Here is a 19,300-nt window from a genome sequence, read left to right as displayed (position 1 = left end):
TCCCAGAAGCTATGTTGGAGGGAAGACAAACCGAGACGAACACAGCTGACTCACTGCAGGGAGTTAGCTACACACTAAAAAAGGGCTGAGAGTATGATTGATGTGTGACCTGTTGGCTGTGTGTGGGTTTATTGCGAGCTGTAAATGGTCCACTCCATGCAATGCATTCTAGCGGTATGGTAGAGGTGTAGTTCATGCTTAAGTGAAGCATGGATGATTCGACTGTGGTTGTTTTCATTTTACATATCACAAGACAACATAACACCAGATAAACGGAGCATTCTTTTAAATCATCTTGGTAGTGATTATTAAGGGAGGGGAAACATTACTCATTTGCTTCTCATCCACATTTCCCATCCACTCAATCAGTGACTTTCCAGTAGAAGCAAATTTACAGGTTATTACCACCCTCTTGGGGGAGTTCAGTTTCAGCACCTCCCCTATACTGTCCCCGCCTCCTCCTTTCTACTCTCATTCCTGTATGACAGAGACACACATCAAACGTCTTCTCCTATGTCTCCACAATATTACTCTATACTACGACTTTGTGTATTTTAGTGTCAGTTGATGTTGATGCCAGTAGCTCAAGCCTCTCTTTTGTTTATTGGGTTAATATTGGTTCTTCCAGATAAGAGCAGCAGCTAAATGCCTGCAATAAAACATAAATGTAATTATGTTTTGTGAGTGTAATGTGAGTTATTTTTCCTATTATTTTACCACATTTTGAAAATCACAACATACAGTAACACAGTTTAGGGGCAGTAACAGTTGTTGAACCACAGTTTTACATGTTAACTGTATTTTCTTTGTCCAGAATATGGTTCCGAACAAGGAACACTTGTTCACACCTATAAGACTTTTCTTAACTAAACTCTCTCTCTTCCCTCATCAACTGTTATTAAGAAAAACATTTGAAGACTAGACTGATCCTTGGTTTTCTGTTTTCCTAGGTGACTTTCATGAAAAGGAAATTTGGTCTGATGAAGAAGGCATATGAGTTGAGCGTCCTGTGTGACTGTGAAATCGCCCTCATCATCTTCAACAGCTCCAACAAACTGTTTCAGTACGCCAGCACGGACATGGACAAAGTCCTGCTGAAGTACACGGAGTACAATGAACCCCACGAGAGTAGAACCAACTCTGACATTGTAGAGGTGAGTGGTAAAAATCCATTGATCTCTGAGTGTATTGGTCCCTGGGTAAGTGATTTAAAAGGGTAAAAGCAGAAAATGAAAGAGCAAATACAAGATTACAACTATTCATTAAAATTTAAATATAAGATTATTGAGGATTTACACTTAAATACTTTACTTTCTAATCACAGGACATCCCTATTTGTTCTGAAAACCTAAACACTGTTAGGATCCATTTCAAGGATTAGGGAAAGAAATGACTGCAGTTTGTGTTTTAGGAAGATGAATTCCTAGAAAGCGTAATTCCTGAGTAATTCCAAAGGACTTAGCAGAACTTATCCAGCTGTTCTTGCCTTCAACGCTGTCTTGCTTCTTTTAAAGTTTTTGGCAAGAGAACATAGATTATAAGTTATTGAGATTTCACAAATCTTTTTCTTGCTCAGTAAGCAACTATTTCATTATTATCATTATAAACACAGCCACAAACATGCCGCACTTGATGCCCAATGTAAAAACTGTGGCCCAAGACAAGCTGTAACATTTCAGAGTAGCTGACAGGAATGAGGCTATCTCTCATCATTGTTTTAAACCTGTGCATCCTAAAGGAAAGCATCATAGTACTTTACAGCACTGTTGCTGTAAACCTTAGAATAACTTTCTAGGTACTGTATAATATTGCACAACAATTATTTTAGGTAGTACTAGCCCTGAATTGCACTTAAAGGCAGTGGGGTAATTTCATGTTGACTAACACTGTCCAGGATATAAAAAGCACTTTACGTATATACACACACTATACTTATATTGAGTTTTCAGAATTAAAACATTTTGTGCAACTCAGTCATCTTGCTCAAAGAGGTACACATTGTATTCTTTGGTATATTTTCTGGATTTGAAACACTCCGACAGGATTAAAGTGTTTTTTGCCATTTGAATCAATTATCATTGCTGCAAAAGGTGACACACTGAAGAAGCAGCAGCTGGACAGCTCGATAGTTTAATGTGTTAACCTGAAGGGCTTCTTAAGATTAGTTTGTGGAAAGAGAAAGACTTATACATGAGTATAAAGTTAATGTCTTAAAAAGTCTAAAATCCAATCTGCAAATCAGTGGGTAAAGGCTCCAACACAGCTGTCTGTAAATCAAAGATCGCAATGCAGCATCACTTTGTAACACTTTGTAACATAACATTAAGTCTTATATTCCAAAAGAAATTCAAATTGAACTTTAAAACTGCAGATACCCTTTGACACATAGCAAGATTATGTAGTGCGGTTACAGAACTAACTAAAGATTTTGATGTCATAAAATAGCAGGAAAACTCAGTAGTGACTTATGATGGGCTGGTCCTCCAGCTCTGGGTAGAATAAATGACCCGTGACACTGTTTATTAAGTCATACTGACCTACACTACAGGAGACACAGATGTTTTCAGTTTTTTAGATAAGATCCGAGCATCCACCCGTTTTGTGGTATCTTACAGCGTCATCAGTTTGGTGACGCTGGCAGTGTTGCATCATGGCCCCTGAGCAACGCTGCCCTGTCTCTCTCTACACATACTCATTGCTGTTGCCATTAAAAATGAATGGTCATCGTGACTCACATTCTGGCTGTAAGCTTCTAATGCGTGTTTGCCTTGCTGAGAGCCTGAATTAACTGCTCCCTTCCACCTTACTTTCCACACACAGTTTTTGTGCTGTACCAAATGCAAACTGTCCACTGTTAAGGAAGCTAAACTTCCCAAACTAACTTTGTGTTTATTTTTAAAATGACTTTTCCCCTTCCTGAACAAAAGAGAAGCTTCAGCGTTCAGTTTGGTTTGGGAGACTCCATCCATGCTTTCCAGCTGTTTCTTTCCTTGGTCAGTGAACCGTAACATACCAGAATCACAGAATTCCCCTTCTCATTTAAATCTGACTTTGTTTCTCAAGAGGATTAGACTGCAGGTCAGTGCTAGTGAAACAGTAAAGACAGTTATGACCACAACTGGTAAAGCTATCTCTTAGTGACACTGGAGGTAGAGGTTCTTAATATGGATCATTGACATTGCCCTTAATCATTTTAAATAGCATAATCGTGTCTATGCTCCTACTGTAAACCACAAGCACACACCTGTGTCAGCACTGTAAGCCATTAGCCAGGCTTGATTTGCCTGTTTGAGACCTACTTTGTTTTTTCCCGCAAATGTCACACAAACAGGCAAGCTGTTTACAACAAAGCCTGGAAAGTGAAAGGTTGGTCTTTTACATATCGGTCAGTCCATTTGCAACATTTAAGCATAGAATTTGACTATGTGTAAAGTACTACCCCACTGGCTGCAACAGACTTTCCAGGTCAGGAAGGGTTGGCAGCAAAGCTTCTTTGGATTCATTGTCATTGTTTGATGGAAAATGATGTGTGCTGATCATTATCTGTCTGACACAAACACACGAGCAGTTCACAAGTTTCTTTGTCACACAGACAGTGTGCACGTCCAGCATACAGCTCATCTCTTCACTTTGTTTGAGAGTTAAGACATATTTAAAGTGAGACTGAAATAGGAATTATATTTCTATTCTATTTTTGTTGTGTTACAAACTATAAGGATCTGCAATTATTGCTCTTTTTTCATATTTCAAATGCTATCAAACATCCCCCGTTAGCTGTTTAGCTGTTATTCCTTTTTGTTCATGTTCAACGCTTCTTGAATCATAAGCAGCATCTGCACTCTCAAGGTTGTGTTTCCACATTATACAAATTGTACAGCCAATTCTATTTCTTTAGATGACCATACTGTCAAAACTCACAGAGGCTTGAATTAGTGTAATTTAATAACATAGGAAAGCTCAACAAACAGCAGCTAACAATGTTGATAATAAAGCACTATTCTTTAGGTTTAGTGCCCCACAGATTTGCATCAGTCAAGTTGCCACCACAAATATTGATAGCTGTAATCAAATGTGTATGTCTATGGACAATGTATATACTGATTTCTTAACTTAACTGACCTTTGATTTCTGTTTGACTTCTGACTTCAGTTTTCTGAAATACACTATACAGAATTATCTCCATATGGAGGAGATAAAAGTGTAATGTCAACCTAAAATGAAGATGGAAGGGAGGAAAATGATGATGGTCTGCCAGATAAAACAACTACAAAGTCCTAACTGTGTCTGCTAATCTCACTGACAGATTACTTTTGTCATAATAATGAGACAGGTTTGTGTGCAGCAGAATTGAATTTCAGCAACAACAGAGCAGCCGTCCAAGGTATGCAGTACAGCCATTTCAGCCTGCACAGCGCTGAGATGAACGAGAACCATAACAGAAAGTGAAAACTACAGTAAACTGAAACCTGACGCTGTGGTTGGTTTGGTTTAGTTCTGTGAGACAGGATGCCTCATAAAAAAGTTTAAAGTGTGTGTGAACTGCCATTTGAAAGTCTGTGAGCTCAGCTTATCTATGCTAGAGATGTGTCAAACATATCTCAAACAGTCCTGCGCCTGCCCTATTCTTAGCCTTTAGGGCAATCGCTCGACTGGAAAGACTCGATTCAGGGAAAGATGGGTCTTTATTTCATCTTTGATGCAGCCCCAACAGCAACAAGACATCACCCTCGTGTTAAGATGCTTAGAGTTGTAGCTCATTCCTCACGGTGGCAACGGTCCAGATGCCTTTGGTGATCCACTAAAGCTGACTTTGACATTTGAGGTGATAAGGAAACACACACCAACAGACACTTAATCTTAAGTGCCCAAACATGATGTCGTTGTGGAGCTCAATATAGCCTTGTGGATCTTGGACCAAATCCCACTAGACCCTCCTCTCATGCTCCACTGTGACCCTCTTGACGCTCAGACTGTACTCTAGTATGAAGCCATGCTGTACTCCATTCTCAAAAGAGAACTACTTTCTTTTAAAGGAGAAGCAACTCTCCCCATATTTAAAAATACACTGTACAGCTACCTGAGTATGACGTGAAACAAAGTGAATCAGCGCATATGAATGAAGAGTCATTCAGGTGCTGAAAGCTAAAAACTTTTCATCTGCCATTTTTGGCACATTTCTTCTCACATCATTGATAAGTGTTGAGTCATATTATTGCTGTAATTCTTCAATTTGCTCCAGGTTTATGTCAACTTACTGTATGTGCTGTTTAGTTTCATGTACCCTGACCGGTATCTTTCAGGTTATAGTCACAATCGGAGACTTGCTCCTGCATTGTTTTTTTTTAGTTGGAAGTGAGCAGAATATACATTAGCACCAGCAGCTTTTGTATATCAATACACAGTTCTGTGCCTGGCTGTATTTTTACATTGCAGACATACATATTTTAACCTTTGAAAGTAGGAATATTTAAACAGCACTATAGTGCTTGTTGTTTATGCAGACACACACCAGTGTCCAGAAGATCACAACACAGGCCGTATCACAGTACTTTCCTGCAGTAAGCATGCTGTGATAAAACAGATACTGTGGAGCTTTACTGTAGTGACGGTTGAGTTGCAAGGAATAAGTAGTGAATGGTAAACAGTTCAGCCTAATTAGTAACTATTCAAATCACTGATGAGTACTCTGTTGGCACGTCATTTTGACTAATAACAAATAGTTATTATTACTGCTGCGTGTTAGTAATGTACCTTCTTCTAATTAGAATAATTGTCAGACAGAGGGCCCATCAAGCAGAAAGGCTGACAGCATAAGGGAAAGCTTGTCCATGATATAAACAAGCCACCACTGTGTGCATCCTTTTGAATTTTATACTGTCCAGTTTGATGTTCAGCAGAGCGTGGAAACGAGTAACCATTCAATTGAGCTGGAACTGAGTGTGTGACTTCTTAAGTGGTCACCAGTTGTTAAATGGCTAAAATAGACTTGCTAGTCTGTGTGTGTGCGCGCGAGTGTGTGTGTGTGTGTGTATGTGTGTGTGTGTTTATGTGTGGTCAAAGCCTCTAATAACTACTAGTGTCTGGGAATGCAAAGGACATGTGGTGGACAGACAGTCAGCTGCCTGATGTGTTGGTCTGTCAGTCCGCCCTTTCCACACTACAGTGTGACGTGTGTTGTAATGAGGAGCAGAGATGAGATGATGGATGCCAGACAGGTGATGTCACCGTCCAGACTCGCATGATGTTCGTATGATTTGATTTTTTTTTTCTTTTTCGTGATGACTTCTCTACCAAAGTCCAGGTGCTTTAAATTAACGTCAGTCAATTCATCTGTCCATAAGCTAAACCAATTTTTGAAACCTAATCTTTCTAAACTACCTGAAACCACGGAGAATTATCGTCACAGCTTTACAGCTGGCAGAGTGAATTGGAAATAGTGGTTAAAAATATGATACACAATGCACTTTACTACTTACTGACCAACTTTATGAGCATGTAATATGTGTTGCATTGCTACAACATTGAGCGGTTAACAAATGATAGATACAGTATGTTGATGCAGTCACCAGGTAAAATTTGTTGCTAAGATATACATGTTGTGATTAGGCATAACAAGCTCTTAAATGAAAGTAAAAAGTAGAAATAGGATTGTCTTGTGAAACTTGCTAGATTCTATATATTAATTACCATGATTTCTTAACTTTTGGCAAAGCCACTGTGGTTTGAGGATTCAAAAAAATAAGGTAAATTCTAACCATTTCACTGTCATAAGTTTCAGTTCCACATCCTGCTTTACATCTAACAATAATCCTGTTCTCTTGATTGTAATTGTGGGTTATGATTCATACATTTACACCTCTACAAGGGAGCAGAGCTGAGGAACTTCAAAGCATCGTCTTTACCAGGACTGCCCCTCTGCAGCACTGTGAATACTGTATTCCTCTAAGCCGTCCTGCTAACAGTAATACGATCCTCTACAGACAGAAGACTTGGTGCTAATGAATCTCATTTGACAGCTCTATCTCTGTGGTGCTCAGGGATGCATTAACAGCCAATCCTTGCTTTTTATTTCCCCGTCTATGCGCCCCACACTGCAATAAACACCCAAACGAACCCAAAGTTGTTTCAGGCTTGCTATAAAAATATCTGCTTACTCCATTGCATTGTGTTTATAAAGCTGGTGGTGTGAATATAGATGATTAAGACGTGGAGAGAGCAGCAACTCTGTAGAGGGATACTACTGCTAATATCTGTTTTACTCAGACCAGTTTTAGTCACACTGATTAAGGGCTCCGTAGAGTCAAACACACTGTGATGCACTCAAGAGAAAGATAATGTACAGTATAATGTGCAGCTGCTACTCTACTGTATGTGCAAAATGGGAATGTATTTTTTTTTACTACAATTGTTCAAGTGGAGTTAATTATTTTTGCGATTCGTAATTCACAGACATTGCAGCAGGTTTTGGCTTATGATTGTAGTTTCACTAATTTAGATGGTTTAAAAACATGAACTGAGCCAATGTTCCAATCAGTGCATGTTTAAAAGAAAAAACGCCTGTGAGCTGTTAACAGTCAAATGGGAACAGCTGGTAAAACATGTTTCCATTGTCCTTGGAAACATTTCGCCCATACAAAAAATAAACATTGTGTACGAAACCAGGTTTTTTTTAAAAGTTTTTCGGAGGTGATTAACTCATTAGAGGCATTTTATGACAGAATGAAAATGTGTTTTCCCATCCACACTGATTTCAGAATCAAAACAAAGAGCTCATGGGGACCACATTTACAAACCTGGAGTAATGTAAATACATGCATGTTCTTAGTACAAAGGAAGTATCTGTGTTCTTTGAGCCTCTTGATAATCAGATCTGGTTTCAAGTCTTGTCAATGGTTGGTTGTCCTTCCTGTTCTTGAACCACATATTAGATAGGGAGAAAACCAGAACTATACACATCCTGTGTTCTGCTATACATCAGTCTGTATAGCAGAACACAGGACATGAAGCTTATTATATAGAAAAACTCTTCAGCCTCTGCCTAACTCAACTTCCATTCAGACCACCGTGTACTGATGATAAACTTATCACTCTTTGCCTATTTCACCCACAGGCCCTGAACAAGAAGGAGCACAGAGGTTGCGGCAGCCCTGACCTTGAATCCTCATATGTCCTCACCCCCAGCACTGAGGAGAAATACAAGAAGATTAATGAGGAATTTGACAACATGATGAAGACTCATAAAATTGTAATTTGCATTTTAGTTTATTATTATTTGTCTGCTCTCACGTTTCGTCGTTTGTTAATCCACAGGAACATGAGAAAGGTAGGGAGGATACAGCGATGTCTGGTCAGCATCATATTGTTTTACACAGAGTGACACACATTGTGTACAACCATTATGCCACTGAGCAACTGGGAACATGAAGCTTATTATATAGAAATAATCAGTTGTTACTATGTTACCTGACAAAGGTCAAAGCCTCACATTATAATGTCTGAAGAGAGTGTAACCCATTTGCTTCTTTAACTCACATTGCCTGTGATTGAACCAAATTCCTTAAAACCCTTCTTCAAGTGTGACAATTTTTTCAATTTTTTTTTTTTACAACTTCCTTCCACATTTTCAAAAGATTGACTCCTGTGAAGCTGCTGTGGTCAGTAGGGACTTACCCACACTAGTTAAGAAGGAAAAAAAAATGAAGACAAAAGCTGAAAAAGCTGTTTCACTGAAACTGTATGTAATTCCTATGTTGTACTCAATATGTGCTTTCCAGTTTGTTTTGATGCGCCTTTTTCTGTCACTGTCTTGCTAGTCCACAGGCCTCCCACAGCAGAACTTCATGCACGTCACACCAGGCAGCATGGCCTATAGTCCTGGTGCAGGAGGAGGAGCAACTTCTCAGGCACTAGCTGCAGCTACAGCAGCTCTGGCTGACAGCGGAGTCCTCTCTTCACATCACACACATCTCCACAGAAATATAAACTCTGCACAAAGACCTCACAGCACTGGAAACACAGGTGTGTTAGTGTGTCTATGTGTGATTAATATTTTAGAGTGAAGTCATCGTTAAACTGAGCTGATGACACTCAGAGAAACACTATGTGTATGTTAATTGTGAGGTTTTCTTTTTGTCCGAATGTGAATTAAAAATTAAAATCATGCGAGAAAAAAACACTTTTACTTCTTGAAGACCACATAAGCACAGTAGAAGGGAATGAAACAAATGACCAGCACATGTAATTTTACATTCACCAATGCACACTAGAGTATTAAACCCTGTACTAATGGGCTTTACTATATACATACGTGTGTGTGTCTGTATGTCTTTCAGGTGGCTTGCAGGGCAATTCTGACCTCAGTCTGCAAAATGGATCAGGACCAGTTGGTATGTATCTTACAGGAAGCATAAAGACACCCATAAAGAAACTGTGTGGCTAGTTATGATAGAGAGACTACAGGAACACCTGGCAGCATTCAGGCTGCTTTCCATATTTATCACATCACACTAGCTCCCCTTATCCCTTTTAAAAGTTGGACTGGGTGGAAAATTAAAGCCCCTCTACTTACCTTTCCATAGGCTGAAGTAGACAGACAGGATTTACACAGTCACTTGAACATCCTGTCAAAATGTCTCATACTATGTCAGTATTTTTGTTTTATGTTTAACAACTAAGGCCTATCTAATATTTGATAACTATGTGCAACGTATTAGTGGTAGTAATGGTTAAAAGATGTACATCAAATCTATATTATTAAGTTTAATTTTGGATTATCTTAATAAAATTGTTATATGATTTTTCTGAAATCATCCAGGTAAAAAAAATTGCTAACCCTATAAACCTTTAAGTGTTGTCCACAGAGTTTACAGTATTACTTACTGTATAGAGGAATGTTTGTCAGAGTTGAAGTGGTTAAGGTGATGTTCCTTAAATGAGTCACTGAAAATGCTCAGTAACTCTGGTGTTCAGTCCACTTCTCTGTTTCTGATACAGTCAAGACAGTCAAGCAAAGGACCAGATTTATGACCAAAGAGGTTTTGTTTATTTCAGTTATTTCATTTATAAAGATCTGAAGAGAGGAAAAGAATATCCAGGACTTCTCTGGAAAAGGGAAAAGATAATGTTATGTCGTTTTTAGTTCATTCTGTGAAGTTTTATGTCGGCTGTATTTGTCTTTACCGTCCTCTATGCAGACTCTTCTCCCTGTCGTGTCCGTGCTCTCCCTCTCAGAACAGCAGGTCTCACATGAACACTGCTATTATGTAATGTCAAGCAAAAGAAAAGATCCATTATTCATTATTATGTCTTGTATTATATATAGCTGTACTTTCTCCATTTTCCATTCAGAACTTGGTGGTGGACAGGTTGGATCTGACACATGGGAGTGTATCACCCACTCAGATATTTCTAAACTTGTGCTCGATGCATTGAGCTTTCTGCTATGGATGCAATTTCTTTGCCATCAATCCTACAATGTCATTTTCATGTCTCTGTTTATCTGTGCAGTGAATGGTTTTGTGGGCTCACCTGGTGGAAGCAGTTTGGGGAAAATCTTACCATCCAAATCTCCGCTTCCACATCCTGGGAACAGCCTGCTCCCATCCAGTCGCAAAACTGACCTGCGAGTTGTCATCCCCCATTCCAAAGGAATGATGCAAACACTGGTAAGTGTGTGTATTTGTGTGCGTCTGTGTGCGTGTGTGTTGGGGGAGCGGTTCTTAAGTTTAACTTCATCAACTCTTTTCAAAAAACACATTTTTAAACATTTTGAGGTTTGAGGAAGGTTGCACTTATTAGCTACTCTGTAAAAACAAAGGCCTTAAGGCTTTCAGTGCCTCAGTCTGAGTTTTATAAGGAAACAGAAGAGTACATGATATTTTCCAGGCCTGAGGGATGGTTGGACGCAGACAGGGTAAGTGATGAAGCAGACTACCACAGTGGGTCAGCAACTTTTCTGAACAATTGGTCTAAAGAACCAATGACTATGGGAAAAAAACACTTGTGAAACAGATGGTTGCCGGGTTTGCAAAAAACTGTTCTTTTAAAGACGAGACAATCTCTGTTCTGTGGACAGAAACACACTGCTTCATTTCTAAATCATTGTTGCCATAGACATTCCTCATTGAGTTAAAGGCAAGACATGGGTGAGCCTTAGCTAGTTCTCTTTGTTATGCTCTCTTTGTTATGCTTTTTTATGCTTCAGTGGGACCATGGATGAAATATAAACAGAGTTTTGTTGACATCCAGTGTTTCTCACCTCAACACAGTGACGGTGTTCTTACGGCATAACAAACAGATTGAATGCATTCAATGCCATACCTATATTTTTGACATACCCCACACGAGCTATGAAGTTCAATCCTGTGTCAAAGATGACACAGGGGTTTCTGGTCTGTTGGCTCAGGTTAGGCGCTAAGGAAATTTTATTCTGTGGCCAGTTTCTCTCTCTGAGCCTCTCTCCCCAAACCTGTAATTAAAAATTCTGTTTTGTCCTGGTTGAGCTGTAAAGGGTTTTGTGGCATGCAGGCACTAACATCTAAAATCTATTTACAACAAAATAGATTTAAAAAGGGCATCAGTTATTCCTGTTTTCATCAGCTGTAAAGCTGTACAGTAAAGCTGTATGTCATCAGAGAAGGTAAGGAAAGAGATGTTGTGTTTCCTGATGGCTACAGAAATAATAGAAATCTATATGTAGTGGTCCTGCTGCAAAAGAAAAGCAAGACGGAAACTAGCAAATCAGTTCCACTTAGTTTAAGGTGTTGAGCCTGTTGAGAAGAATTTGGTGAACTGACTCCCTTCACTGAAAAGTGTAGTAGGACTCTTCAGATCTTCTGAAACTTGTCTTCCTTTACTGGACATTCAGCAGCTGTGTGCAGTTATTAAAGTTATTGATCTACTCTCAGTTCCCTTAGTGTTGCCCTTCCCTCCCATACCATGCTCAAACATGATGAATTAGTAGCAAACAATAAAAACACTAACTTTTTTTTCGCCAGGCTAGCTGTTGGATCGAGGGGATTTTTATTTTGCAATAATTCATCAGTAAAAGGGCAAGAGACAAGTTTCTGATTACCGTTATGTTGTAACGTTGTCAACATTACTGTGAACGTCCAGCCCTTTAGAAAAGTCTGTAAAGCACAGGTAGAGAAATTATAATTGAGCAAAATGTGTTTAATTTCACATGTAGTGGTCAACACTGTCTCTTGCAATTTGATCATGTCTTAGTCCATTATCACTTCCCGTGGGAGTTATTGGAACACTGGGTAACAAATAATTTGTCATCATGTTTACTGGAGCAGTTGTCAGCTGTATGAGTGTATTAAATGTCAGCTTTTAATGAGCTGACACTAGCATGCAGCTGGAACATGCATGCAAGAAAAAAAATTACCCAGCAAAGTCTGCACCATGTTCAAAGCAGCAGAGGAGGATGGTTGCAGATCATGACATGTGGTCAGACAGCCACTCCTCGGTTCGATCATATTGAAACTGACTTTCACTTCCTCCTCTCTGCCAATGTGTACAGGAAAATGACGTACTGTATGATTTGTTCGCTGTGCAATTCAGTTCAACCATAAAGAACAAAGTAAGTCTGCATTTCTTCTCAGGGTCTTACAAGCTCTATGTCAGTGTTTACAAGCATTACCGTATTAGCTTGAACGTGAATCATCCAGGACATAGTTACAAGGATACTGCAGATAACACTAGTGGCAGGGGAAGGAAGCACAATGCAGTCCTCCAGGGAGTCACTCAGCGTTAGTTTTGATTATATGTTTTAGGTGTGTGTGTGTGTGTGTGTGTGTGTGTGTGTGTGTGTGTGTGTGTGTGTGTGTGTGCACGCGTGCGTGCATGCGTGTGTGTGTGTGTGTGTGTGTGTGTGTGTGTGTGTGTGTGTGTGTGTGTGTGTGCGTGCGTGTGTGTGCATCGTCAGTTCAGCAGTGAATGACCTCATTCACAGTGATGTAATTAGACTGTAACTGGCTGGAACAACAACAGCCCAGAAAGGCAATGGGAAACTTGTAAGAGCTGTTAGAAATGTGTAAAGTTAACCGCCACTAGATTTTTAAATTTCTATCAGCTTTACAAACCAGACATAAAGTGTACCAAAGCAGCTTGGTTCCTTGCTTAATTTGAGACAGTGCCTGCTGCTCAAAGATGAATTGCCTTGATATTTGGTATTTGGTGGTTTGCTGATAAATTGTGAGAACATTCAATCAGGTAAATTAGCGCTGAGGTTGCAGCATTAGGCCTGATTAATGATTCCTCACAATTAAAACGCATAACATTTAATCTTGTAAAACAGCACAAAATTGAACCCAGTAATTCAGAATATAAGATGGTGTTTAGAGGATTACAAGTATTTTCATTTAACTGGTTGTTTGACTGGCTCTGCCCTCAGTGTTTATGTATCTTATAAACTGAGGCATGAAAGTTACATTGGAAGTACAGACAGGTTGTTATTTTGAGAAAATGTATCCTGGAAAATGTTGGCAGTTCCTTTGTGAAACACATGTAGAAGTGGCAGGATATCAAACTAAAATTACACTGCAGGAATAGTTGAGGTTTTTCCTTGAAAGTGAATTGGTTCTCACCCTCTGGAGAACGACTGCCACCATCACAAAATGAACTTTATACTGACATCATGTGGTTGAAATGGGTTATCACAGCCGGAGGAATCCATAGAACCATATAAATGTAGACAGTCAAAGCACAAGCATCACAGAAAGAACACCGTTTTTAATAAGTGAATCTACTGTAATTGAATAATCAGATATTAAGTTGTTGGTTGTATTTTCCTTTTACAGAGTAGTCAGAGGCTGAGCAGCAGTCAGTCCAACCAGCCTCTGACCACACCAGTGGTCTCCATCAACACACCCAGCCTGTCTCATCAGAGTTTGGTCTACTCCGGTATCAGCTCCACCTACAACGGTACCTGAGCATTGTTTGTACTGTATTGCTGTCATTAGAGAAGCCCCTGAAGGTGCAATGAGGACACAGTACTGTATGCTCAAAACTGTCTCACTTCAAGCAGTGCACACATTAAATTATAATCTATATATGATTTATGTGCTGTTCATTTTCAAATGACATAACAACTGGAATAAGATATTTATCTGCATTATTGCTTAAAGTAACCTACAGAGATGAGCTGTGATGGTGCAGACATTTATAATATGAACCTACTCAAGGTGTCCTTTTTTTGGACATTTTCATGACATCATCATCCCTTTCTCTCTGTCAGATTACTCCCTGAACAGCGCAGAGCTGTCGGGCTTCAGCTCCCACACAGGCTCGTCTTTGGGCTCCATGGCAGCATGGCAACAACACCAGCTGGGCTCACTAGGGTAACTACTTAATGCAGCTGACTTTTCTCTCTTACTGGCAGATAGCAGGTTTTACCTTTTTACTGTTTGCTTTCACAGTTTTTCTATGAGTCAGTTTTCATTAGGTTAACATTCAAACACATAATTGTAGTGCAGTAGAAGTAAAAATGAAAATATTTATATGATAAATGAAATACTCAAGTCATGTACAAACTTGTACCTAAGTACTTCACATTCCACAACTGGGCATGTTTGAGCTTTAACCACACACATGAGAAAACCACTGACACTGAAGAAACCACTTGGATGAGTTTCAACCCAACAAAAAGAAAGTCCAGTTGCTATGAGTCAACTTCCAGATAACTTCACCTGGATGACTAAGACTCTTCACCGACACTTAGAGAAAAGTTTTATTTTTTTAGATTTTTTTTCCTCCCACTAGATGGCGCCTTCACTCCAGAGCTGTGTCCTTAAATAATCCTCTTCCTCTGCTCCTGTGTCTGTACTGTAGATCAGGAAGCTCTGATCTCTCCAACCACAGCATCAACATCAAAGCCGAGCCCATCTCCCCGCCCCGCGACCATCTCAGTCAGTCAGGGTACATGAGTCAAGCTCATGCTCATCCTCATCCTCACTCCTCCACGTCCACACAAACAGAGATGGGGACATCTCCTGCAGAGAGCATCAGCTCCTCCTGCAGCTCCCACGAGGGCGGCAGCGACCGGGAGGAGCAACTGCGACCGGACTTCCACACGCTCCCTGTGAGTCGGATGGAGGGCAGGGAGAGTCCAACGGTCAAGCGAATCCGAATGGACAGCTGGGTGACATAGATTCTGCAGTCACATGATGACACAGCACCAGGAAAAACACAAGCAAGACAATGTTATGCAAATCAAATGAGGATTTTATTGATATGTTCTTTTCTGTTTTAAAGTTATCTCTTTATGTTGGTTAGATTTTTCTAAATGGTTAATCAACATTAGTGTGAAAATTAAGGATCTGTGAGAAATGTCTCATCGATGTTGAGAGAATACTCAGTGATATTTAAAACACAACAAGCCGTCCTTTTGAAGTTGAAATCATTATAAGCGTTGCAGACTAATTATGTGGGTCCAATCTGTAATTCTCTTACCCAGTGGGATGCAATAATGTGCACAGAAGAATGACTAAAATGTCTGGAGACAACTTGTAGTGCTGTCCCTCAGTCTTGTTGATTTTGGATGGTAAAACAGTGGAGTGCTTCTAGATGTCTCCCACTGGGTGTCACCCAATTCATTTCTAATCTGCTCAGGGTTTGAAATAATGAATGAATCCAACATGAAAGCAATACTCCCTCCACATCATCCACCCTGTTCCTCCTCTTTACAAAAACACTTATTTATATCAGCCAAAGCAGTATGCTGTTTTTTATGTTGTGTGGGTGTGTTTTTATATTGTACACAGAATAAGACAATATTTCATTCAGTTTTAAAATCGAAAGCCATGGACACTTGTTCTGTATGTACTTCCAAAATATGTCTTTATTGTTTTGTATATAGTATCTTTAATATATATCACTTTTTGGTCTAACTGTATATTACTCTTCGGTCTGTTGTTTCTGAGTAATATAGGACACCACCACCAAAATCTGACATATGTATATTTTTTATGGATGATTTCCAGACTTGTCCCTTTCTTTCTCTTAAAGCATCTGCAGGACAAATCTATTTGTCCTGCAGATGCTGGACAATAATAATGCCATGCTGCATCCTTGAATACTTCTCACTGAAGATACGGTATAATTAGTGAAGCACACTCTCAAAAACATCTTGTATAAACATCTTCAGAAATACTTTTTCGAAATGGTAACAAGAAACGCTGTCTGACATCTGCCTGATTACCTCAGCACGGCTAAATCTGGCCAAACTGATGGTGAAGGTGTAAACATACCAATCAAGTGACTATCGCAGGAGAGAAATTTGCACTTACGTAGTTCGTGGTGCATTCACACGAGGTGACCTCTGGTCAGCATTTTGCTGTAAAAAGCACAATAAAAAAAAAAACAAATCAACCAAGCAACCTTTGAAGCAGCAACATCATACCCTGCTAAATATTTGAAGAATTATGTTGTATTTATAGTTAAATTAAAGAGTTGTGCTTTTAGAGATGGGAATTTATTGTACAGTACATAACTTAACTAATCAAACATAAAGGAGAGTAACAGAAATAAAGAAATCCACACAGTACCTGCATTTGTCATATAGTTTAGGACAGATTGGATAAATTACAGTACTGTTCAAAAGTTGCATTCACTTCTTATCCATCATAACATACCATGAGGGAGGCAAGCGATCAGTCCCAAATTCATTCTGCAGCATGACAACAACCCCTGAACATGAAGAAATATACTCAGTGATAAGATTAACAAGAAGTCTTGCAACAGTTTGGCACAGTCACCACGCAGCTCCGATTTCAACATCACAGAGTCGGTGTGGGATTACATGATGAGACAGAAGACGCTGTCTAACACCACGGAAGAACTGAAGCAAGTTCTCCATGATGCTTGGCCTTTGTACCTGCCAAGCACCATGAGAATCTGTGTGCAAGTGAACCAAAAGGAATTGGTGCTATTCTAAAGTGAAGGGTGGTCCCACAAATATAAATTGATGAGATGTTTTTTTTTTTTCTGATTCCAGCAGTGTGTGTGTGTGCAGTTCATTCACAAATAAAATCGATTCATGCCATGTTTTTGAAAGCATTATGGCTTCACAGGATTTCTTTTTTAATGTGGCTTTAACCTTTACACAGTACTGTAAATTTTGGGAGATGGGAATTTACTGAATGACTGCGAGACTGAGCAGCAGATGACTAAAGTTGAGAGAATGGAGCGTGTGAGTTAGTACGCGGCAGCGCATGTGGTGAAAGGTGCAAAAGCTGCAAGGGTAACCACAGTGACTCCACTGAGCTGTAGTGTGGATGAGAAATATAGCGCTCACAAACAAATCTAAAGATAAAAAGCTGAGAGAGATACCTTTAATATGGTGCATCATTGAAGCCCTCCAAAAGCAAAGTGGCATTTTAACGACGCCAACGTTTTAAAAAGTTACAAATCCTTGCATGGAATAATTATGCATTGACCAAATCACAACAACGGATGTCAATGGGAATGCAGGAATGAGATAAGAGAAAAACACAGGAACAGGAAAGGCCAGTGTTGACACAGATAACACCAGTATGCAATGTAAATGAGTGATCATTAGACTACAATAACCAGGAATTGAGGTGGTTCAGTGACGATGCCCTGTTTGTTACATGGTAGAGAACTGGAACAAGAATTCAATTCCTGTAACCCATCAGAAGGTTAGCAATGAATAAGGTAGAGGAAGTTGAGCATTCAGAACAGAGGTATTGATGTGAGAGGTGTAATGTGTAACAGCTCTAGGCTTAAGCACTGCTGTTAAATGTCATGTGAATGATGATGTATTCTGGGAAAAGATGACAAAGTGGTTCTGTTAAAGGTTACGTGTAAATTACTTTTAGTGTTTGTCTTGTGAATTTTGATTAACGATTACAACAAAAATATGTAGGATATGTAGTAATAGTCTAATCAATCTTAGAAGTGTAAAAGGTAGTTGCAACACTGACAAACGTGAAATTTATGTTCAACAAACGACAGTAACTGATCATAGTCAGTGAATGAGAAGTAAAGTGTGTGTGCTTATTAGATTAGAGAGAAGAAACGGAGAGAAGAGCACACAGGCCAAGGCCTGTCTCACTCTGTACACCGAGGCAGGCAGAAAATTCAATCTACCAAGGTTAGTTGGAACGATGACAGCAAACGGCTGCTTGAGAAAAGGACTGACTTTATTTGTAGAGCATTTACTGAATCGATTTTGGTTTCTTGAAAAAAGGTGACCAAATAAAAGTGCAACTCAAGCTTGCATTTGCAAGAGCTGCATGCCCACACTGTGCCTGCAAGGGGATATTTTAACCACAAAACCTTTTATCCTAAATGTGTGTGTGCCACAACTTTAATGTCAGTTATGTCAACTGGGAAAATATGTGTGTTTGGATCATTATAGACATAAATTAAATAAATAGACTAAATTAAGTTAACAAAATGACTTTAGGATCACCTAAACATAGGTGATCTTCTGAGATTTGGTTCCTTTGATTCTCTCTCACTGTGTAGTGATCTTAGCTCAGTCAAGTTAGCTGGAGTGACAGCGTACCGGAAACATAAGATTTGTTTTTTTAACATAACGACCAACAGTTCCTACTATCGATTATAGTGGATTACAGCAATCAGCGTATTTAAACCATAGCATCATAATTGTTAAACTACCGTGTTCAGGCTATCTGACTGCTAATATTGACGAAAACACACACTGTTGCTGCTACTCATAGACACTTCGATGCCGTCTAAAGAAGGCTTTTATTTTGAAACCCCCCTAGTTGTGGAGTGCGCCCCGCTTGATGTTTGATATTAAACAGAGGAGGAGGAGGAAGTGTGAGGAGGAGGAGGTGCAGCTGCTCCCTCACCGCCAACTTTTAGCACCATGAGGTGAATGACAAACACTCGTCGGAGGTCCCAAACCGCGGAAAAAAGGTAAACGTCCAGTTATTGTTTCTATGTTGTAGGCGAGAAACGGGGTTTAGTCACCTGTGGGGTCTTTTGACGTGGTGCCGCCCAGGTGAGCGTCCCGGCTGCCCGGAAACATGTCTCCTGGCGACGGACAGGTGAGAGCGTCTAGTCCCGTGGAAGGAGGCTGAGGAAGAACTCCGTCCACATGTCGGACTATTCAGTGCTTTTTGTTTTCTAATCCACAGACGCACATACCTTATGCAACGGGCTTATATTTGAACACGTCGACAAGAGACGGCCGTCAATTCGGCATAGATATCAACCTAAGTTTTAGTTTCTACGAAAGAGTCCTTGTCATGACCTGTTTTCTTACGGGGACATACAGAGAAGTTCATTGTAGTGTCATTTGAAACCT

At 39.7% G+C, this 19,300-nt stretch overlaps 2 protein-coding genes across 4 annotated transcripts in view; both read left to right on the top strand.

Annotated features, from left to right (window-relative positions):
• The window catches only part of LOC113174820 (myocyte-specific enhancer factor 2A-like), a 32,596-nt gene extending 15,538 nt beyond the window's left edge, over positions 1-17,058 (top strand). The window contains exons 3-10 of the mRNA XM_026378968.1: positions 951-1,154; positions 8,111-8,245; positions 8,814-9,018; positions 9,333-9,386; positions 10,507-10,664; positions 13,803-13,926; positions 14,240-14,342; positions 14,833-17,058. Of these exons, the coding sequence (XP_026234753.1) occupies positions 951-1,154; positions 8,111-8,245; positions 8,814-9,018; positions 9,333-9,386; positions 10,507-10,664; positions 13,803-13,926; positions 14,240-14,342; positions 14,833-15,151 (1,302 nt within the window). The 3' untranslated portion in view covers positions 15,152-17,058. The remainder of the gene's footprint in view (positions 1-950; positions 1,155-8,110; positions 8,246-8,813; positions 9,019-9,332; positions 9,387-10,506; positions 10,665-13,802; positions 13,927-14,239; positions 14,343-14,832) is intronic.
• Positions 17,059-18,778: 1,720 nt separating this feature from the next.
• The window catches only part of LOC113174196 (multiple C2 and transmembrane domain-containing protein 2-like), a 30,074-nt gene continuing 29,552 nt past the window's right edge, over positions 18,779-19,300 (top strand). For 2 of the 3 annotated variants that reach the window (XM_026377968.1, XM_026377966.1), the window contains exon 1: positions 18,805-18,909. The gene's annotated coding sequence lies outside the window, so the exon portion shown is untranslated. Of the gene's footprint in view, positions 18,910-19,300 lie in introns of all 3 variants that reach the window. The other variant, XM_026377967.1, reaches the window with a different exon arrangement.

The sequence above is a fragment of the Anabas testudineus genome, chromosome 3 (genome assembly GCF_900324465.2).
Source record: "Anabas testudineus chromosome 3, fAnaTes1.2, whole genome shotgun sequence".
Lineage (NCBI taxonomy): Eukaryota > Metazoa > Chordata > Actinopteri > Anabantiformes > Anabantidae > Anabas > Anabas testudineus.
Note: the sequence above shows the minus strand (reverse complement) of the source record. Positions and strands in the feature narration are given on the sequence as shown.